Source organism: Miscanthus floridulus, unplaced genomic scaffold, assembly GCF_019320115.1.
Source record: "Miscanthus floridulus cultivar M001 unplaced genomic scaffold, ASM1932011v1 fs_222_3_4, whole genome shotgun sequence".
NCBI lineage: Eukaryota > Viridiplantae > Streptophyta > Magnoliopsida > Poales > Poaceae > Miscanthus > Miscanthus floridulus.
In genome coordinates this window covers 73,721-97,442 of record NW_027096408.1, presented here as the reverse complement: position 1 = coordinate 97,442, position 23,722 = coordinate 73,721, and the positions used below count along the sequence as shown (strand labels likewise).

General features: G+C 50.6%; 1 protein-coding gene across 3 annotated transcripts in view; it reads right to left on the bottom strand.

Moving 5' to 3' along the window:
- The window catches only part of LOC136530865 (F-box protein At5g03970-like), a 44,307-nt gene extending 20,852 nt beyond the window's left edge, over positions 1–23,455 (bottom strand). Inside the window, exons 1-2 of one of the 3 annotated variants that reach the window (XM_066523575.1) lie at positions 22,228–23,453; positions 12,988–13,265 (exon numbers count right to left, since the gene is read on the bottom strand). In XM_066523575.1, the coding sequence (XP_066379672.1) occupies positions 13,258–13,265; positions 22,228–23,359 (1,140 nt within the window). In that variant the 5' untranslated portion in view covers positions 23,360–23,453 and the 3' untranslated portion in view covers positions 12,988–13,257. Of the gene's footprint in view, positions 1–12,987; positions 13,266–22,227 lie in introns of those variants that run through there. The other 2 variants (XR_010777899.1, XM_066523574.1) reach the window with 2 other exon arrangements.
- Positions 23,456–23,722: the final 267 nt, after the last annotated feature.

Genomic DNA, 23,722 nt, shown 5'->3' with positions numbered 1-23,722 from the left:
GGTTAGCCAACCCGGTTCTTGTACGCAAAAAGAATAATGAATGGAGAATGTGCGTTGATTATACTGATCTTAACAAACACTGCCCTAAAGACCCCTTCGATTTACCTCGCATAGACGAGGTCGTAGATTCAACCGCCGGTTGCGAGCTGCTTTCCTTTCTCGATTGCTACTCTAGTTATCACCAGATCGCTCTCAAAAAGGATGATCAGATCAAGACGTCTTTCATCACGCCTTTCGGCGCCTACTGCTACATGACTATGTCGTTCAGGCTCAAGAACGCCTGGGGCTACATACCAACGCGCCATTCAGGCCTGCCTCGTAGACGAGATAAAAGATGACCTAGTAGAGGCCTATGTGGATGATGTAGTTGTCAAAACCAAGGAAGCACATACCCTTGTTGACAACCTAAAACATACCTTTGCGGCCCTCAATACATACCAATGGAAGTTAAACCTAAAGAAGTGTATCTTTGGTGTTCCTTCTGGCATATTGCTAGGCAACGTCGTTAGTTACGACGGCATACACCCTAATCCGGAGAAAGTCAAAGCTAGTCTTAGACATGAAGCCCCCAAGAAGGTGAAGGATGTCCAGAAGCTTACCGGATGCATTGCCGCCCTAAGCCGTTTCATATCAAGATTAGGAGAAAAAGGGCTACCGTTTTTCAAACTGCTCAAAGCATCCGAGAAGTTTGAGTGGTTGGAAGAAGCAGACGCTGCCTTTACGCAGCTAAAACATTACCTTACATCACCTCCAGTCCTCACTGCTCCTAGAGAAGACGAAACCCTCCTACTTTACATTGCAGCAACCAATCGGGTGGTCTCCACTACCATGGTGGTCGAGCGCGACGAGTCGGGCCACGCCTATAAGGTACAGCGGCCAATTTATTTCGTCAGCGAGGTACTCAACGAATCTAAGACCAGGACCCACAGATTCAGAAACTGCTCTACGCCATACTGATAACATCTCGAAAGTTGAGACATTACTTCGACTGGATATCATGTGGTGGTCATGACCGAGTACCCTTTGGGGGACATCATTCGCAATAAGGATGCGAACGGGCGCATCGTTAAATGGGCAATGGAGCTATGCCCATTCTCCTTGGAATTTGCAAGCCATACTACAATCAAGTCTCAGGCACTCGTCGATTTCATCGTCGAGTGGACAGACTTAAGCACGCCTACCTCTCCGAGATCTGACGAATATTGGACTATGTATTTTGACGGCTCTCTCAACATTGACGGTGCAGGAGCAGGGGTTCTTTTCGTGTCACCATCCAAGGAGCAGCTCCAATACGTGCTCTGGATTTATTTCCCAGCATCTAATAATGCCACCGAGTATGAAGCATGCCTGCATGGTTTACGCATTGCGGTCGAGCTTGGTGTTAAATGTCTCTATGTCTACGGAGACTCGGCTCTGGTCATCAACCAACTCAACAAGGACTGGGACACAACCAGCGAAAAGATGGACGCATACTGCAAATCGATAAGAAAGCTAGGAAGGCAGGTTCTATGGCATCGAGTACATACACGTGGTCCGGGATAAGAACCAAGCAGCAGACGCGCTATCAAAGTTAGGATCATCTCAAGCCAAAATCCCACATGGTGTATTCGTCCAAGATCTGCTCACGCCTTCCATCGAAGAGGAAGATTCCATGGTCGACAAAGCTCTGTACCAGCAATTGGTGGCTACGGTTCCAGCGCCAAGCACAACCGAGCCACCTTCGACCACTCATGAGCCTAGACTAGGAGAGTACCTTTCATCAAATACTTAACAGATGGCAATGGTTATACTGATCAGACAGAAAACGAGTGCCTGATGCGTCGCAGTAAGCAGTATCTGCTTGTCGATGGCAAGTTATGGCGCAAAAACGCAAAGGAAGAAATCCTGATGAAGTGTATAACCTAGGAAGAAGGCGAACATCTCCTGGACCAAATCCACTCTGGCTCCTGCGGCAACCACGTGGCCTTAAGAACACTGGTCGGTAAGGCTTTTCGAGCAGGGTTTTATTGGCCATCAACAAGTAGCCGACGCAGAGAAGCTAGTCCGCCACTGTGAGGGTTGTCAGTTCTTCGCCAAAAGAATCCATGTATCAGCACACGAGATCTAGACGATACCAGCCTCTTGGCCCTTTGCATGCTGGGGACTGGATATGATCGGGCCCTTCAAACCGGCTCCTAGGGAAATTTACATGTGTTTTTGTGCTGATTGACAAATTTTCTAAGTGGATAGAATACATGCCTTTGGTACAAACATCTTTGGAAAAGGATGTCATGTTCCTCGACCAGGTCATCCACCATTTTGGCATACCCAACAGCATCATCACCGATCTGGGTACTCAGTTCACCGGGAACGTTTTTTGGGACTTCTGCGATGAAAGGAGCATAGTAGTAAAATAAGTCTCGGTGGCGCACCCTAGAGCTAATGGACAAGTCGAGCAGGCAAATGGCATGATCTTAGACGCATTGAAGAAGAGGATGTATAGAGAAAATGACAAAGCTCCCGAAGATGGCTCAAGGAGTTACCGGCCGTGGTCTGGGGCATCTGAACTCAGCCCAGTCGTAACACCGGCGTCTCACCATACTTTATGGTTTACGGTGCTGAGCCAGTCCTCCCACCAGATATAGCTTTTAGACTAGCAAGGGTAGAGAACTTCGACGAGGGCAAGGTCAATGAAGTACGGGAGCTAGAAGTAAACTAGCGTAGAAGAGAAAAGGCTCGATTCTTGCGTACGTACGGCCAAATACCTTGCTGTTTTGCATAGGTACTACAACAAAAATGTTAAAGAGCGGTTCTTCATGGTCAGGGATTTGGTCTTGAAGTGGAAGACGAACCAGGCTGGTGTCCACAAACTTGCAACCCCATGGGAGGGACCATTCATGATCAAGGAAGTTACACGACCAATGTCTTATAGGTTAGCTCGCCTGGACAGTACAGGACGTACCAAACTTGTGGCACATCGACAAGCTTAGATGTTTCTATGCTTAACTACTGAGATATGTACTCCTTTTGTACTTTCGATTTACTTCAATAAAGCAATTATGATTTCTTCGACCACTCTAATGTGTCACTTCAAATTTTATGGTTATTCTAACTTAGCCAGTAAAAACCGACCACCACTCCTTCTACGGTTTTCAGAGCAGGCCCTGTCTCTAGTTCCTCCCAATACGTGCATGGGATCCGCTCTCTACGTTATGGGTGATCGGCAGGTCCCCCTTGGTTTAACTTGTCTACGTCTACAGTGTGCACATGTCACCGAACCTCACACTCCGACCACATGAAAAACTAGGGCCACACAAACTTTTCGGGATGATGTGTCGAGCACGATGGTACAACTAAACAGAATGTTAATACGTTCTTACTTAGTTACACCAACATAAAGTATCAAGCTTAAATACGCTTTATACAAAGCAAACAAGCTTATAATAATATACAGTTACGTTATTACAAGCTTGCCTGAAGAGGCTCAAGTTCACAATAACACAACTATATCCTTCTTCTACAGCTCTAAGCCTATTACATTGGCTGGTCGGGGCGCATGGCACTTACTGCTCGTCGCTTCCGATACCCTACTCGAGTCTCGGGGACTCTTGTGCTAGTTGAGCTGAAGGGGATGGCCCCGCTGGTGCCTGGCTGGTCGAGACCACAGGCTTCGATGGTTGGCTTGTAGCTGATGGCATTTCCAGCTGACTCGTCGATGGCGTACCCTGTACAGGTGCTATACCACCTCCACACAGGTTAATATCACCAATTATCTTTGACGACAAGTCTAGCTGGGTCGTCCGAAGCTCCTCTGCCTTGTCTGGGTCTACCTCCTTCGGGTACCCAGCCTCCAGGCGCTTGAGATCGATCAGGGGGTAGTGGGCACGCACCATGCTTAGTACATGGGCACCCGTGTACTCACCAGCCTCCTTCACGAACTCCTGGAACCATCCCCACGCTTGTCTGCATCTCTCGACCAGTTGAAGGGTCGAGATGGCGACTAGAGGGGGGGTGAATAGTCTTTTCTAAAACTTAATCGCGTCGGCTAACCGATACAAATGTGGAATTAAAACTATCGGTCTAGCCAAGACTATACCCCACTATATATGTTCACTAGCACCTTGCAAATATAACAATTATGCAACAAAGGTGCCAGGCTAGCTAGAGCTCACCTAACCAATTCTAGGAGCAAGGTTAGATAAACCTATGCCACTAGTACTTTAAGCGACAAGGGAGCTCCTACACATGCTAGTAAGCAAAAGCACAAAGCTAACTAAGCTCACTAGCAATGCTCAATAACAAGGCAACCAATGCCTAATTAGAGAGCGCAAATACTTAGCTACACAAACTAAGCAATGTGACTAATAAGGTTACTAAAACCAAATTAGCCACGCAAGGGAGCTACTTCTATGCTACACAAGCAAGAAGGTAATTAGCAAGCTACACAAGCTATCTAATTACAAGAGAAACTACACAAGCTTAATATGTATAAAAGTAATTGCAAGCTTGTGTAATGGGGATGCAAACCAACGGGAAGAACAAGGTTGACACGATGATTTTTCTCCCGAGGTTCACGTGTTTGCCAACACGCTAGTCCCCGTTGTGTCGACCGCTCACTTGATGGTTCGGCGGCTAATTAGCATCACCTGCTAAGCCCGCATGTCGAGCGCCGCAAGAACCTACCCCTTGAGTGAGGGTAGCTCAATGACACGCTTTACTAGAGTTCCTCTTCATGGCTCCCGTGGGGCGAGCACAATGCCCCTCACAAGCACTTCTCTGGAGCGCCGCACAAGCTTCTTGCGGGCTTCAACAGAGACCACCACCAAGCCGTCTAGGAGGTGGCAACCTCCAAGAGTAACAAGCACCACCGGCTTGCAACTTAATCACCTAGTGCCACTTGATGCAACCTCACGATGCAATCGCACTAGAATCGCTCACTCACACAATCGAATGATCACTATCAAGTATATGTGTGATGGAGGGCTCCCAAGCACTCACAAGCATGGACACTAAGTCCCTTGAGGTGCTCCGCTCCAGCCATGGCCGAAGGCCACTTCTCTTTATAGCCCCAAGGGCTAAACTAGCCGTTACCCCTTCACTAGGCAACGGTCGGGCCGACCGGACGCTCCGGTCGTGTTGACCGGACGCTGGACCTCAGCGTCCGGTCGCCCATAGACGACCACGTGTCCCAGTTCCAACGGTCACTTGACCTGACCGGACGCTGCAGCTTTCAACTGACTGGACACTGAACCCCCAGCATTCGGTCGTTTCCAGTAAGCTCCCGAGCATGACCGGACGTGTCCGGTCGAATGTGATCGGACGCAGCCAGCGTCCGGTCACACTCCAGCTACTGTGTCACCGTACGTCAGCCTGACCGGACGCAGCCAGCCAGCGTCCGGTGCTTTCAGACCCAGCGTCCGGTCAGTTGACCGACGCTAGCGTCTTCACGACCAACTCATTTTCACTTCTAACTTCTTCACCCTTGCTCCAATGTGCTGACCACCAAGAATTTTGCATCCGGCGCAATAGAAAATAGGTATTCCATTTTCCCGAAAGCGCCGAATCTAGAAGAGAGGGACCCTAACCCATCTCACCCCTGCAAACACCACCTCCTTTGTAAATGTGCCAACACCACCAAGTGTACACCACCATGTGTATGTGTGTTAGCATTTTCACAATCATTTCCCAAAGGATGTTAGCCACTCAACTTGCCACGCCACTCGATCCTAGCGACAATGCAAAGTTAGATCACTCGAGTGGCACTAGATGACCGATATGCAAACAAGTTTGCCCCTCTTAATAGTACGGCCATCTATCCTAAACCCGGTCATAAACTTCTCTACACACCTATGACCGGTGAAATGAAATGCCCTAGGTTATACCTTTGCCTTGCGCATTCCATTCCATCTCCTTCAATGTCAATGCAACACATGCACCAACACGATCAACAATGATATGATCCACTTCATATCATCACGTGATCATATTGGTTCATCGATCTTGACTTTACTTGCTCTTCACCGTTGCCATCGTCCATCGGCGCCAAATCTTGCTCAAGCTTCACCGCCACGCGGTCCATCACTCCAAAGCCTTTGACTTGCCCTTCACGCTTACAACCGGTCCTATCAAGCCAAGTCTTGTCTTGATCTTCTCCACCTTGATCACATGACTCAATGTCATGTCTCATATGCATTTAAGCTCCTTCATCATCACATGTGTGAGCTTTGCAACATCTCCAAGCCATTTTCACCTTCATGGCATATGTTGCTCACACACATGTATCTATGGACTAATCACCTGTGTATCTCACATAAACACAATTAGTCCACCTAAGTTGTCACTCAATTACCAAAACCAAACAAGGACCTTTCACCAGTCTGAGCTAGGGCGTCCTCGGCTCTTCCTCTATGAGCACCGGGTCAATAAGGTCAAGGACGGGCACAATGCCAGTTGCCACTTCTTGGCACCTGGTTCTTCCACGTGTCCCGCTCCTCGGTGGCCTTGAGGCATCGTGCTTTCCAGTCATCACGTTCTCTGATCACGACCTCTAAGTGCTTCTTGGCATTGACTTTCAAAACTGAACACAGTACAAGACATCAAATGTGAAAACACGACAAACAAGGTGGGCAACAGAATGAGGAAGGTGATCTGGAATACTTACTTTTTAGTTCCTCCTTCATTTTGTTGGTGTGGTCTTGGAGTTGAGACTGGCTGCGTGCTAGCTTCACGTTGTCCTCCTTTAGGCGACCACACTCTGCGGTCACACGGCTATTTTCTCCTTGGAGGCAGGTCACTTCAGCTTCTAAACCTGCATTACAGCTGTTACTACCAAGAATACAACAACACAAGTCCTACACTTGCTACGATAAGATGAAACTTTACTTGTTTTCTCTAGCTCTTTGTTATTGAGCTGGCTGACCAGGTTTTGGTTCTGTGTTTCTCGATCTATCCTCTTCTGGTCGGTGGCTTCAAGTTGGCGCCGCAAGCGTTCCACTTCGGCCGAAAGTTCCTTATTGGTCGCCGTGATTCCTTCAATCTGGTCGAAGCACCTCTTTCGGTATTTTGTGGTTTTCATCAAGTCCTGCATACAGATAAGCTAAGTCAAACAGTTTCGACTACATAACAGGGTCAAAGATTCAAGCCAAACATACCTGGACTTCTGTCACCAGACGCTTGGCCGCTTGTTCGACTCTTAGGGTCTCTTCGACCTCTGGGATTTCTTCGTGCATAACCCATTCATCGTTCCAATAGCGCGACACATATACATGTTGTCGTCTATCTTAGGGACGGCCCAGGACCTCTTCTACTTCTTCCTCTTCAGCCTCCTATTCGGGAGGCGGCGCTGGTCTAGAGTCTGCAGACTCCACGACCACCAGGACTTTTCCACGAGCCAGTCGCGTCGGCAAGAATGCTCTAGGCCACTTCTGGCTGCTGCTCCTCAGCTAGATCTAGCTCCCTTGGAGCCATGGTATCCGCCTTAGTAGGGTTCGTGCTCGGAGCACTTGTACTCTGCTCGACTGTCTTCTTGACCAGCCGCTCGGGGACTGGCGTCTGGTTGTTCGCCTGCTGAGGTCCCGGCGGAGTTCCTGCTATAGGCTCTTCCACGGCTGGCTGCTGGGCAGTTTGTCCCGCCATAGCTGGCGAAGTTGTGCCGCACCCAGCTAGCTGGTCGGGGTTCTCGGTGGACACCGACCTAATATATCAGAGACAAGTTCAGAGGATAATAGTATCCAATGCAAATTACAAGCTTACATCAAAGATATAGATACTTATAGCTTTGATTTGTGGAATGATGTTGCGAAGGAGCGTCTCCTCGACCGCCCCTGCTCCGCGTGCTCGGCAGGTTCCACCGGGTCTCTTTCCACCTTCGGTACAGGCGTCGGGGCTTGATGCTCGGTGTTTCCCTCGCTTGTCCTCTGTGTGGCAGTGGTCGGTGATGCGACCGCTGCTGGCACAGAGGAGCCACCTTGCTCCGACGATCCCATCTGTCTTCTCCTCTTTCGAGGGACGAGCCAGAAGATGTTCGCATCCTCTGCTTTGTCGTCCGACAAGGGGAAGATGGCTTGGCGTCGTTTGCTAGCCGCTGGACGCTTGCTAGTGGCTCTGGTCGATGCGTCCTCCACAGTCTCAAGTGCCGCCCAGTGGACGTCGTCGGTCCTGGTGCTGGTCTGGGCGGCTGGGTCGGCAGCTTGAGGCCACTCTACACCGGGGGGAGGCGACACGAACACTGCTGCCCGGTCACGACCATTACATTGAGGAACAAAGCAGGGGACAACAGTCAATTTATGGTTACAACACGACTCTACAATTAAAAGGAGGCATCATTTACCTTTGGGAGAGGTCGAGCTAGCTTGAAGGCATGCTCGATGTCGTTCAGCCTGATGTAATTGGGATTGGCCAGGTTGAAGAGCTCCCCAATCCTGGCCTTGATTTCCATCTTGTCGAGCGGCTCCTTCCTGGTCCTTGTTGGATCGGCGCTCCCCTAGTACTCGAAGCCTAGATGAACCCTCTTCTGGCAGGGCTGGATCCTTCGGCTGATGAAGTTCCCGACCACACTTGGGCCATCTAGCTTTCCCCATGGGATCATCCCGAGCAGTTCGGCGATCTGCTCCAGACTCTCGGGCTTCTCTGTCCAGCTATTCTTCTTCTCTGGAATCAGCCCCACGTCGCATAGGGTGATGGTGTTCGGTTCTTCACGGATGTAGAACCACTTCTTGTACCACTCATCCAGCGAGGTGTTCCAGGGGTAGTGCAAGTATTGTGCCTTCATGCCGTCGCGCAGATTTAGGTAGACGCCTCCGGCAATCTTTGAGCCACCGCTCCCTTTCTTCCGAAGACAAAACAGGTGGTGAAAGAGGTCAAAATGGGGCTAGAAGCCACCATAAGACTCATAGAGATGGATGAAGGTGGAGATAAGGAGAATCGAGTTGGGATGCAGATTGCAAATCCCAATCTCGTAGTACAAGCAGAGACCCTGAAGGAATGGGTGCACTGGAATCCCGAAACCCCATTTGAAGAAGTCTTCAAAAACCACAATCTTACCTGGTTGTGGATTGGGGAAGCTTTCTCCTTCCGGCGCACGCCATCCCGCGAGTGCCTTGTTGTGAAGCACTCCCATGGTGACGAGGTCCTCGATGGTCTGCTCATTGCTCCGCGACTTCCACCATTCCTTCGCCATGACCCCGCCTTTCTTCTGGGCATCTCTCTTTGCCACTAGTCTGTCCTCACTAAGGGGGTGGATGCGGTGGCGAGGGGATTAGCGATGATTTTCGGAGGAATAGGTTTCGGCAGGAGGAAGAAGAAGGTTGCGGCGGCGGATGACAATGGGGAATGGTGTGAGTAACTTACCAGATCTACATTATATAAAACAAAGAGCTCTGTTGTTTCGTTCGCCCGAGATTATTGGGAGTCATGCACACACGCCGCAGACGGTTGTTCACACAACCTCGAAATCAACGCCAATAAATGCGCTCCTTCGTTACCAGTGTACGCGCCTCTTCGTTGATAGTGTAAGAGGGCCCACACTGACGCACCTCCATACAGGTGCCAGGCGATTGTTTGACAGAAAAGAGTAAGAAGACAGAATGACATACTATACCCATTTGCTTTTTTGACCAGGCGTGTCAGACTGGACTTGGCAGAGAATAGAGATAAATAAATACAACGAATAAATACATTAATGGCGTTCGAGTTTTTGATGCCTTTTTCGCGTTCAAGGATGGACCAGACCACTGCCATGCTCTGGGACCGCCCAGACCACTGCTGTGCTCGGGGACTGCCCAGACCACTGCTGTGCTCGGGGACTACACCGACTACTATCGTGCTCGGGGACTGCTCCGACAGCTAGTGTGCTCGGGGGCTATCCCGACCACTGATCGGAGAATTGTTCTCCTCGGCTACATATGATTTGTACTCACATACAGTTGAGAGATATTTATTTAGACCTTGCTATAAGGCTCATACTTCGCCTTCCAGCAAGCTCAGGGACTACATCGGTACGATGCACCTGCCGGTGCATCTCGTATCGCCTGTACGGCGATTAGGTACTCAACTTAACTGGGAATTCTTTTTAGACCCTGGCACCACGTGCCTACTTCACCTACTACCAGGCTCGGGGACTAAGTGGGCACACTTCACCTTGCGGTGAATGTGTTTGTTTTTTGACCGCTACGCCTCTGATGATCAAAGATGCTACGCTCCGAGACGCACTTACATTTCTTTTCAGAAATACAAGTGGGCACACTTCACGGGACGGAAATCTTTTTCTTTTTTCTTAAGAGCACCATACATTCTTCGGACAACCTATTTCTCCGGCGACGACGGTGGTCGAAAGATGTCAAGGACTCGGGCAAAACTTGTCGGAGAAGGTCGAAATGGCGTGTCGCAGCATAATACATGGTGCTCGGGGACTAGCTGTGGGGATATTAACCCCTATACCCTTACGGCTAAGCTTGGGCCAGCCCGGATCGATGGGTTCGGTCCAGCCAAAAGACGACATGCGGCCCAACCAACCTGGTTGGAGTCCCGCGCAAGGAGTCAAGGCAGATTTGGCGATCAAGCAGGATCCTGGTCGGTTAGAGTAGGAATCCTTATCCGGCCACATATGGCAATTGTAACTGACTAGGATTAGTTTTCAGATCTGTAACTCTGCCTCCCGGACTATATAAGGCGGGCAGGGGATCCCTCTAAAAAAACATCTCTCATTGATATACAGCAATACCAATCAGACGCAGGACATAAGTATTACGCCTTCTTGGCGGCCGAACCTGGATAAAACCTCGTGTCTGTCTTGTGTCACCGTCTTGTTTGTGACTTGCACATCTGTCTGCCGACAATCTACTACCTTGGGCATACCCCTAGGTAGACTGCCGACTGTATTTCGTCGACAGAGGCCGATGGAGGTCAGTGGGAGCAGGGACAGGTGACGTCGGAGCAGCCCGCAGACGACGACGGCGAGGCGGGCCCGCGGACGGGGGCGCTCGGACAGGCGGCACCGCGGACGGGGGCGCTTGGCCAGGCGGCACTGCGGGCAGGGGGCGCACTCGGCTGTGCTCGCCTCGCACCCGCCGGATCTAGGCAGCCGGCGCATGGGCAGCTCGCGCCGTCCATGCGAGGGACAGGGGAGGGGAAGGAGCTCGCGCCGTCCATGGGGCCTCGCCGGAGGTTCATGTGGACCTCCGCCGAAGTCGCCGGTGAAGGTTGGGCACCACCGCTGGCCGGGAGGAGCAGCTCTGGCGCCGCCACGCGTCGGTGGTGCCTGGCCGCCGCGCGCCGGTGAAGTCTGACGCAGCGGACGGAACAGAAACGAAAAGGAAGAGGCGGCGGGGCTCGCGAGGTGTTGCGCCCGACGGTTGGAGAAGAGAGTTTATGGGTCACGGACCCTTTCACTGTGCGCAACAGTAAAACCGAGGAATGCGTCTTGTTTTTGGGTTGGACCGTTGGAGACAGTCTTATATACGGACAGCCATGCCTTCATATAGTCATCATGGCCTTGACAAACTCTTAGTCTAGCCGTTGCCGAATGGTTGGCGTGCACATCGCCGCCTAGCAGTTGAGCACGACATGCATGCATGCCCGTCAAAACCGGGACAGTGCGAGCGCGCACAACGATCTCAGACATACAGTCTGTTCGTCGGCTTATTCGCTCGTAGCTAACTTATAATCCATGGACTTGAACAGTATTTTTCTCTAACACCAAATCAGCCAATAGTACTTTCAGCCATAACTTATAAACCAATTCAGCCGAAACGAACAGAAATTGCCACAAGCTTTCTTCCACATTGAGACGATGTGACACGCATGCCACGTGGGCTAAGATACGGTGACAGAAGGTCTATGTCCATGCGTTGCAATAGGACACTAAGTAGGTATGTTCGGACAATTTTTTAGACAAGACAATAGAAAGAATTAGTTCAACCACGTATCATGCAATCTACGTGATATGCACCCAAATGAAAATTACTATTGCCCACCACGAAATTGATTTTTTGGTCACTTTATGTAGATTGGGCCACATGGCACCTGGGAAATGCTATAAAATAGATTAGGTAGTCTTTGTATTTGTTTAGCATTTGGTTTAAGGTTTGATATAATCATGTGAATCGGTGTGGCTTCTGGCATTCACATAAACCGAGGATCAGTATCACGTGGCCTCGAATTCCAATGCTTGCCGCCTCTTGACAGAAGAATCCAACGAACGAAGCCTCCAAGTCGTCCTAATTCTGATGCCTCCCGTTTTCAATGCCACCGTTGTTAGGTTATGGTTGACAGGGATAAACGTAAACCGACGGATTCAATTGTTCAAGATTTGCACTCATGCTTGTCCCGATGATATATCTGCATATGCCCTCCCTTCGAGGAGAGTCGAAACTACGCCGCCAAGTGTAGGCAAAGCTAGGATTACTACCTGACTGCAAAAGTACTCCTTGGTCTAAAAATAGAATAAACTTCGATGTTTAGGATAAATTTTTTCTTATATTTTATAAAAATTTATAGAAAATAGTAACAAAATTTATGTTTAAAATAGGCTTACTATAAAAAAATATATTCCATAAACAATCTAATTATATTTATTTAGCAACATAAATACAAATCGCAGCCTGTTCACTTGCTCGTATACAATCGTGGATTATAAGCTGGAACAATATTTTTCTCTCACACCAAACCAACCAACAGTAAATAATCCACGACCGTTTACGACAAAACGAACATGCTCTTAGCTTTTGCTATGCACTTAGATATATATTAGAAAAATCAAAACTTCATACAATTTGAAACGATTAGTTTTTTGGGAGAGATTTGGTTAAATTTGGAATTGCTTCAAGAAGTGAGAATTGCATTTTTTTTAAGAACGAAAGAAGTAAATAATTTAGCTACAGCCTGACCACAGAAGCTCAAGGCTCCAAAAGAGAACAGTAAAACAAGAGAATGCAAAGCAGTAGGGTCGAGACTCGAGAGTAGAGCTTCGTATCCTCAGGAGTCAGGACTAAGGAGCACCTGCTAGGCTGCTAGTCAACTTCAAATCTTAACAGAGGAGTTCGGCTCAAATGTGCTCCGAACACATAAGCAAACTAACATCTATATGTCACTGCATATATCTAATCAAGTCTCAACTGCTAATGTCGACAGAGATCATCGAAACAGGCTGGGAGTTCATACGTCAAGCAATTATTCCCCACAAATTCACTTCGCACTTACAATTCACAAGTAGCCGCTACATAAAGGGTCAATTTCAACATAAGATAAGCCACCAAGCCACCTGTCCAGCGCCATCAACCTCTAGATACCTGCAGGGTAACAACTCCAACAGTCACAAAGTTCACCTTTTTATTATGCTTTGTTCAAACAGTAATAGTAAATTCAAGGGAAAACTGTAGCCGCCAAAAGCTTTTTACATGCATCTCATTTTGCATTTGACGTCTCACATTATTCTTCTTCTGTAGTTTCAGAATGCAGTTACAATTTTGATTTTCTGAGTGTGGCTCTGAGATATGTAACTCCAGCTAACGAGTAGGGATCTGTTCCAGGTGCAGGAGGGTGTGGGTAACAAAGGCTATGCTGCTGCCGGGAAGGAGCCCAAGTTCTCTGAGAGCTCTCCGGTGATCTTGGAGCCTGTCTTTGTTAGCGCCCACAACAATGAGACCGTGTGTGAGGTGGCGAAGAGTGAGAATTCTAGGGTGCGAGAAGTGCCAGTGTGTAATGTTAGTCAAGACTTGTAGATGCAGGGCACTGTGGGGTTTCATGCTGAGAGGTTGAGGAAGGGCAAATGGCCATTAAAGCACAAGCTGCCTTCCGCGGTTATCTGGTAATATTTAACTTTCTCAAATAATTTGTTTCATCTACCTTAACTACTTGTGCTATCTGGTTGTGCCATGTTCCAAAGTTATCTAGCACTGTTCCAAGTCTCTTAGGGTCATTCATATAAAAATGATAAGGCAAGTAAAATAGCTGATTTTGATAAGCTTATTATAACATATACGTTCATCAAGTGCAAATAGATTTCTCAACCATTTTTTGCTAATCTTGTGACTTGAGTGCCTCAATGTGTGTTCGCATTTATGGTTCCAAATCGATTTGGGTCTGATGTTTATTTATCTTTTATTGTATTCAGTGATGGAGGAATGACCAGGGGGGACAACAATCTCATGCCCAAGGGGCAAGATGACGTCTTACTGAAATTCCCCGATCATCATGCTAGCGCTACTGAAACAAACTACCTTGGTCATCAGGCTAGCGCTGCTGAAACAAACTGGTATGCAGTCTGTAGTACTAACACTATCGCAAAACCTGCGATCTGTAAAAACAGAAAATCACATTCAAAACCGATAAGTATTGTGTCGACACTACCACAAAACCTGCAATTTCTGAAAACAAATGCTAAGCACAAGTACAGAACCTACTACTAATCTCTAAAAACAGAACCGGAAACTCTAAAACCTGCACTTGCTGAATACCAAAACTACTAAACTATAGAAAACTATAAAACTGTAGCAATCCGACAATAGCAAAAACTGAAAGCAAATGCTACTTGTTCTCAAGGAAAACTGAAAACAGATGCTACTGCTACAATTAATTTTCTTTGATCCCTGAGCCTGTATATTTTTTAGTCATACATAGATAGCAGTTCAGAGGAGCAGGTTATTACCATGTACCTTAGTGACGTGAGAGTTAGTTGCTTGTTTTCTTGCCAATCTGGACCAGTTCTCAGAGTAGACAAAAATAATGCTTAGGAGTCTCGTATTGACATGCTAGAACCCTCCTGTTTGCCTTTCTTGTTAGTCATATATTTGACAAGCTGTTTGTTAGTCGCTGAATTCTCACTCTTGGTAGTAGCAGAATTCTTACTCTCATCGAGAGAGGATGACACTAGGAGTTGTGATAATTTTCTGGATTATTTCTCAATGCCATACCAACCCGAGGGGTTGGGATACATATTTATAGGCTGCTAGCCAGCCAAGCATATGCCAAGATGCTAGTCTAAGATACTATCCTAGATGCTAAGATGCTGTCCTCTAGTCTAAGATGCTGTCCTAAAAACACAAAGACCACAACAACCCCACAAAGACCACAACAGCCAGACTTATCCATCATTCTCCCCCTAAGTCTTGTGTGTCGTCTTGTGGGAAAGTTGAACTATCCCGGTCCTGGAGTAGAGCTCAAGGAACTTGATCCTCCCAAGGGGCTTGGTGAGCAGGTCCGCAAGCTGGTCCTTGGTGTTGATGTAGCTCGCCTTGATGCTCCCTTCCTCAAGACAGCCTCGGATGAAGTGGTACCTCACCCGGATGTGCTTGCTGCGTTCATGGAAGACAGGGTTCTTTGTCAGGGCCAGAGCGGACTTGCTGTCCACCCTGAGCTCCACCGCTCTAGTGTCTCTGTCGAGGAGATCACCAAGCAGTCGAGCGAGCCAGAGCGCCTGAGTCGAAGCGGTGGAGGCCGCTATGTACTCGGCCTCACAGCTGGACAGGGCCACCACCTGCTGCTTGACCGACTGCCAACTAACGAGGCACTTGCCGAGGAAGAAGAGGATCCCGCTCGTGCTCTTGCTGGTGTCGATGTCGCCGGCGTGGTCGCTGTCGCTGTACCCAACGAAGTGTGCCGCCCCAGGGCACCTAGGGTAGTAGAGGCCGTGGTCGAGAGTCCCCGCAACGTAGCGGATGATCCTCTTCACAACTTGCTGGTGCTCCGTTGTCGGTCGCTGCATGAACCGACTAACGTAGCCGACGGAGAATGCCAGGTCCGGCCGTGTGTGGGCGAGGTAGCGAAGGCTCCCCACAAGACGCCGGTACTGCGTAGCGTCCACCTCCTCAGTCGTGCTGTCGCGGCTCAGCTTCAGCCTCTCCTCCATCGGAGTGAGAGCTGGGTTGCAGTCGATGAGCCCAGCTAGCTCAATGACGCGCTTGGCGTAGGCGGTCTGTCGAAGCGTGATCCCGGAGTCATCCTGGTGCACCTCGATTCCCAGGTAGGAGAGAGGCCCCAGGTCACTCATCTGGAAGGTGGCCTTCATCTCTTCCTTGAATGTCGCCACCTCCGCATCCTTGGTGCCGGTGATCACCAAGTCGTTGATGTAGACACCCACCAGCAGAGCATTACCTCCACTGCCCCGTCGGTAGATGGCCGCCTCGTGCGGGCTTTGCTCGAAGCCCATCCCCTTTAGCATGGAATCCAACTTGGCATTCCATGCCCTCGGTGCTTGCCGCAAGCCATAGAGGGCCTTGCACAGGCGGAGCACCTTGCCCTCCTTGCCGGGGATCGCAAATCCCGGCGGCTGGTGCACGTAGACCTCTTCCTTCAAGTCGCCGTTAAGGAACGCCGACTTGACGTCCATGTGATGAACACGCCAGCCCTCCTGGACAGCTAGCGCAAGGAGGAGTCGCACGGACTCCATCCGTGCCACGGGAGCAAAGGCGTCGTCGAAGTCGACCCCCTCCTGTTGCACGAAACCTCGTGCCACCAAGCGAGCCTTGTGCTTGACGATGGCACCGGCTTTATCCCTCTTCAGCTTGTACACCCACTTAAGGGTGATCGCGCGGTGACCACGAGGAAAGTCAGCAAGCTCCCAGGTGCGGTTCTTCTCAACCGCATCCATCTCCAACTGCATCGCGACGCGCCACGCCGCATGTCTCTCGGCCTCTGCAAACGACCGAGGCTCGCCGTCGTCACACGCAAGGTGCAACTGCGCCTCCAGGTCGTGAGGCACCGGTCCCGGCACCGGCTGGTCGCCGAGAAGGTTCTCCATCGTACGGTACCGCAATGGCTCGCCGTCGTGGTACGCGTCGACGCGCTCCTCGTCGTGAGAGAGCAGAGTAGCGAGCTCAACCGGGCCGTGCTCGACACGAGCTGGTGGTGGAGTAGACGTGCCCGGAGTGGTGCCTGTCGGTGCTGGAGTGCGTGGCGTTGCCGGCTGTGGTGGAGTCGGCAAAGAACTCATCGCAGCCGAGGTCCTGGCTGGAGAGCGTGGTGCTGTTGGAGTAGCAGGCGCCGGGGTCGGTGGAGGCTCGGGGACTAGGGTAGACGCGCTAGCCGAAGAAGAGCCGCCTACTCCCCCAGCTCCCTCGAAGTGGACGTACTCGACAGTGAAGTCGTCGTACGTCGGAGCCGAGCCGTCGTCCACCGCCTTGTCCCACGCCCATCCTCGCCTTTCGTCGAACACAACGTCGCGCGCCGTGCGCACACGCTGTGTCTTCGAGTCTAGGATGCGGTAGGCCTTCGAGCCCTCCGCGTAGCCAATGAACACTCCCGGAGTGCTCCTGTCGTCGAGCTTGCTGATGTGGCCAAGCTCCTTGGTGAACAGCGAGGCAGCCGAAGACCCGCAAGTGGGAGACCGCCGGCTTGTGCCCATGCCAAGCCTCGTACGGCGTCCTGCCGTCGAGCGCCTTGGTAGGCGAGCGGTTGAGGATGTAGACGGTCGTCACCACCGCCTCTCCCCAGAAGACAGCCGGCATCCCCCTCTGCTTGAGGAGGGCCCGAGCCATCCCCACAACCGTCTGGTTGCGCCGCTCGACGACGCCGTTCTGCTGCGGGCTGTACGGCGCGGAGTAGTGGCGCTGAATGCCCTCATCAGCGCAGTACGACGCGAATTCAGCCGCCGTGAATTCGTCGCCGTTGTCAGTGCGCAGCACGCGCAGCTTGCGGCCGCACTCCGCCTCCGTAGCAGCCTGCGCGCGCCTGATGGCGTCCGCAGCCACTCCCTTGTTGCCGAGGACCATCACCCACATGTAGTGGGAGAGGTCGTCGACGAGCAGCAGGAAGTAGCGTCGTCCTCCCGGTGTGGCCGGTGTCACCGGGCCACACAAGTCCCCGTGCACAAGCTCGAGCCTCTCCTTGGCTCGAAAGCTAGCCCGCTGTGGAAAGGGGAGTCGCCTCTGCTTCGTCAACACGCAGACGTCGCAGAGCTGCTCCACATGGTCGAGGCACGGTAGGCCTCGCTCCATCTCCGTGGCACTGAGCCGCTTCAGGGCCTCAAAGTGAAGGTGCCCGAAACGCTCGTGCCACTGCCATGCCTCGTCGTCCCGACGAGTAGCGAGACAGAGGGGTTGTGCCACCTGCACGTTAAGGACGTAGAGTCGATTTGCGCTTCTGGATACCTTGGCAAGAAGGCGACGACGACGATCCCAAATCCTCATGACTCCGTCCTCAACCACCACGCGCGAACCGTTCTCATCCAGCTGTCCCAAGCTGATGATGGAGTTCCTCAACGTGGAGATGTAGTAGACTCCGGTGAGTAGCCTGTGCTCACCAGACACGGTGGTGAAGATGACGGAGCCGACGCCCTTGATCTCCACGCCGAAGGCATCCCCAAACTTGAAGGAGCCTCGGACGCTAGAGTCAAGCTCGGTGAAGAACTCCCGTCGACCGGTCATGTGATGGGTGGCGCCGGTGTCGAGGCACCACCCGTCAGTCTTGTCGTTGCCGGAGCTGTCGCCGAGGAGGGCGTGTGCTTTTGGCTCGTCGAGGTGGAGGAGAGCCGCTGCGGCCGATGCCGCTGGAGGTAGCTCAATGCTTGCATTTGCCATGAACAGAACCGGCTCCTCCTCCTCCGCCTGTGCGACGTGGGCCTGGCCACGTCGTGGCTGTCGGCAGTCCTTGGCCCAATGGCCGAGCTGGCCGCAGTTGCGGTAGGCGTCATCTCGTGCCGGCTTGTGCCTGCCGGCGGCGCCGCCCTGGGCACCTCCGCGGGCATCACCCTCGGCACGTCCTCGCGCCCCGGCCTGGGCGTCTCTGCGCGCCTTGCGTGGCTTGCCACGCTTGCGGCCGCCTGTCGCGGAAGAAGGCTCCCCCTTCTTCCGATCACCTTGGCTGGCAAGCCACTGCTCACGAGTGAGGAGCTTCCCGCCAGTGGTGATGGGCCTCGAGAGAGACTGTGGCTCATCGCTGTCGACAACCTTGAGGCGACCTATCGCCTCCTCGATCGACATCGTGGAGAGATCCAGCAGGGACTCGATCGATCGAGCCATCTGCTTGTACTTCTCGGGGACATAGCGAAAGAGCTTTTCGACAACTCTCTCCTCGCCGTAGGTGTCATCGGCGAACTGCACCATCTTCTGCAACAGAGTGTTGAGACGGAGAGCAAAGTCATCAACGTCCTCACCTGGCTTGAAGGCCAGGTTCTCCTACTCCTTGCGAAGTGCCTGCAGTGTGGACTCGCGGGCGCGGTCGCTGCCGATGCGTGCCGCAGCGATGGCAGTCCGCTTGTTGGTAAGCGAGAACTGTATCTCGGGCAGGACTGCAGCGATGAGGGCTTCCAACGCCCGTCGATCTAGGTCGTAGTCGACGTCGCCGTATCGGACTGCCTCCCACAGGTGCCGCACCTGGAGCTTTACCCTTATCACCGCAGCCCACTCGACGTAGTTGGTCTTGGTGAGGGTAGGCCACCCACCACCGGGACCGACGTCCCTAACAACAGCCTGGAGCCCGTGGTAACCACGGTACCGATCCGAGGAGAGAGAGCCACGCTGCCTGTGAAGGCCGCGCTCTCCATCGACCCGTCCGCCACCGTTGCCGTGCGCGCCTCCTCCAGGAGCGCCGCCGGCGCGTCCGCGCCTGTCTGGGCTGCTGCCGCGCTCGTGGGCGTGCGCGGCTGCCCCAGGAGCGCCACCGCCGTGCGCGCCTCCTCCAAGAGCGCCGCCAGCGCGTCCGCGCCTGTCTGGGCTGCCGCCACGCTTGTGGGCGTGCTCGGCTGCCCACTGCGCCGCCCACGCTCGCGCTGCCTCCCTCTCTAGCAGCTCGAGGTCCGCGTCGGCGGTGTCGTCAGCGGAAATGGAACTGCCGATGCTGCCGCGCAGAGCCTCGACCTCCGCTGCCGCCGCACGCGCTGCATTCGCCGCCGCCGCTGCTTCCGCCTCCGCTCTAGCTGCTGCCAGCCTCGACGCCCTTGCCGCCGCCGCAGCAGGTCTCTGCCGCCGCTCGCTCGCGTTCCTCTGCCGCGGCAAGTTCAACCTCCTGCCGACGCCGCGTGCTCGAGGCGACCGAGCGCTGAGACTACCCTGTGGACATGACGCGCTACGGGGGGCTGCTGCGTGGGGAGAGGGCTGCTTCAGACGAGCTGCTCGTCTGCGCGGGGGAGGAGTGAGCAGGAGTGGCCGGAGCTGCTGCTCGCAGCTGGGGCTGTTGTGTGGCTGGGAGAGGAGATGAGCAGGAGATGCTCAGGCTACAGGATAATACGGCTCTGATACTAGTTGTTAGTCGCTGAATTCTCACTCTTGGTAGTAGCATAATTCTTAGTCTCATCGAGAGAGGATGACACTAGGAGTTGGGACAATTTTCTGGTTTATTTCTCAATGCCATACCAACCCGAGGGGTTGGGATACATATTTATAGGCTGTTAGCCAGCCACGCATATGCCAAGATGCTAGTCTAAGATGCTGTCCTAGATGCTAAGATGCTGTCCTCTAGATGCTAGTCTAAGATGCTGTCCTCTAGTCTAAGATGCTTGTCCTATGCTGTCTTAAAAACACAAAGACCACAACAGCCCCACAAAGACCACAACAGCCAGACTTATCCATCACTGTTGGACTCATAATAGGATGCTTAGTTGTGAACTTGTGATCCCTTTAGTTCCCTTGCATTCTGACATCGATTTTAGGTTCCCCTACTGAACATAGCTTCTGAACATCAGCATAGCTATTATGACATAATTAAATTTATTGTATAAGAGATAAGCTACCTAAATAAAAAATCATTCAAACTTGTTAGGGATCAAAACTAGGATTTGGATGTTCCATTATAAGCACGTGGACATTGTAGGCGATTATTCAATTTCTAAAAGAGCCACGTGTTATTTCAACATTTACATGAGTTTTTTAGACTCAGAGTGTACTATTTATGGCCCGAAAAAATGAATTGTTGAGCATACAGAGCCTAATATTTCACTTTTTTTGAATGGAATATAATTCTCACTTGTTCCATGTACTACCGCAGTTTATAATTGTAGATTGACAGCAGACATTCAACTGTGATAACTACATATAGGAAGGTATTTCCATACTCTTCAATCAAGGATTGACATCTTTTAAATAATGTTTTACTGATAAAGTGTTGTCATTGGTGTGTTTGAATTGTTACCTTTATTTGGATTTAATAATATACATGTTTTGAAAACTCACCGTGTCTACTGTATAAGAACTAGAAGATATGTATCAATTGAATGAATGGGAAACCGTAGTGCATGGGAAGTAGTAGCAACCTTTCTTTCAGTACTCTATCTATTATTGTTCATATTTTCCGTGTGTTTCTTACCAGTTGGTGAGATAGTTTTTACTAACACCGTTGTCTTTTAGGCAACATCGGCAACTAGCTCTGTCAAAGCTAAAGTGTGACAAAGAGCCACTTAATAACAAGTGGTTGTACTCTGTAACACCCATGTCTTCTATGGACCAGTTCTGAACATGGTTCTTATGTTATTAACTAGATTGTTTTGATTTCATATGAAAAATTGAATTATATTATAATTGTTCATCCTTTAAGAAGACTCGTGAAATAATGATGTTATGAAATAAGTATCATTTCATTTTTTGGGTACAACACACGTTCATTGTCGTGGTATTGTTTCTTTTTCCGTTGCAACGCACGGGCATTTACCTAGTTTAGATATACATTAAATGCTTTAAAATCCCTCACATATATCATCACTTACAGCATGACTCCCATAACTCCTTGACAGAATGCTATTTTTGTTAAAGAAAGAGATCTATAGCAAGATCAATATGGTAAAGATTATCTACAAAGACATGTAGGAATATTAAATGAAAAAAATAACAGCACTCTTCGAAAAGTGTCATCAAATTACTCATTTCATACATTACGATTCGAGTCAAAAAATTTATTTTCTATAATGATTATTTGACATATATTAATACATTACATATTACACATTTAAACGCTGGAAAGATATGTAACATAGCTAGATATACATGAATTTGTGTACATACGTAACCATTGAGTAAACTTGCCAATGATCATGCTCCCATTGTTTACTGCTATGCATATGATAAATTAATCGAATTTTCCCCACATAACATAGAAACAGCCCGCCATTGGTAAATATAGCGATGGCTAAATGATAAAATTAATAGTGACACAGTGGTAAGCTCATAGTATACATTAAAAGAGGAAAGAAACATGACAACTAGGTTTAATTTGTTAGCCCAGAATTTCAGTAGCAAGGTAGAAACCATAGAGGTACTTTGGCAACCAAGTACTGTGAACAATTTGGATTCTTTTTATTTTAAAGAAATATAGACAAGCAGTTACCTGAATCATAGATACTTGCATAGGGATGATTTTTGGAGATGATATTTGTTTTCCAAAGTTTTGTGAACTGCAGGGAGTTGAGTTGTAGAAAGCAGCAACTGCCATCAATCCATAGTGACATCACATTGATATCATCAGCATAACCAAGTATCGCCATGCTAGAACTCTGCCCAAGAATCTTCTGCAGCTTATCAGACTTCCTCAGCACCCAGCTGGCAACACCTTCAGAACAAACCTTCCTCTCCCACATTTGGAGGCTGTTGCCAGACAGACTGGCCAGGCACAGAACGCCATTTTGTGCTAGCAAGATTCGAGAACCACCCTTTGAAACTTCTGCACCGGAAGGGCACTCAACCAATGCTAGAGTATGTTTGTCCAAATCAAACTCAGCAATGCCATAGTCATGACCAAGAGGCATCCAATACAAGGCATTGCCAACCAGGACGCCGGGACGACCAACATAATAAACCACAAACGGAACAGCCGCTGAGACGAGATTGCTCCATTTGCCTGTTTGTGATGAGTAAATGCAGGCAAACACCTGTGTGTGATTGCGGGTGACACCAACCACGGCCACCTTGAAGGGGCAGGAGCAGAAACCGCCGTGGACGTGGCTGTGGTCGCTGGCAGCAGCGCAGAGTACCGCGCCGTTCCAGATCATCCGCTCTCCGTTATCCAACTCCGGCGGAACGGCAACCCGGCGGTGGTCGCCTGTTGGGGGATCCCACACAACTATCTCCTTCTCCTTCAGGCTGTAGAGGAGCACGCGGCCGTGGCGACATCCGAAGTTTCTCCAATGGTTAGGGTCACAGCCGCCCTTCTCATCGCCGATCGGCGGACAGAAGCGCTTGGGTGGGATGAGATCCGGCGGGTCCATTACGGATCTGAAGAAAGGGAAGTCTACAAATTCATCGAAGAAGCCGATAAGGGGGGGATTCGGGTGGCGGGAGCGGAAGCGGCGGCGGAAGTGGGGATCAGTGACGAGGCGGCGCCAGCGCTTGCAGACGAGCGAGGCGCGGGGGAGCGAGGAGGGCCGCGGCGGTAGGCGGAGGAGGATCTCGGAGAGGATGTCGTCGTTGTCCGGTAAAGTCGCCGGCGCGGCAGGGCGGCGGTGGCGGCGGCCGCGCGTCATCTCGCGTCTCGCGTTGGGGGGAGACCGGAGATGCGGAGACGCCAAACGAAGTGGATTGTTGATATTTTCAGTATACTGTGCATTTCAGTAATCTTTTTTTTTTTTCTCGAGAAAAGGGTGGATTGCATTACATCTAACACAGTACACCCAAGTTACAAACAGAACCCTGATGAAGTATGGAATTACAACAAAACGCATACAAGTCCTGGACATGGTCTCCCCTGCTCATCTTCTCGGTGCCAAAGCCACGGAGAATCGACGAGACTGGAGCAACAATCTCCAAAGGAACCGACAAGGTAAGAGGCTTTTACCTGTGTACCCTTAAAAAAGATGCCACACTTCTGCATACCCCTCAAAAGTTGG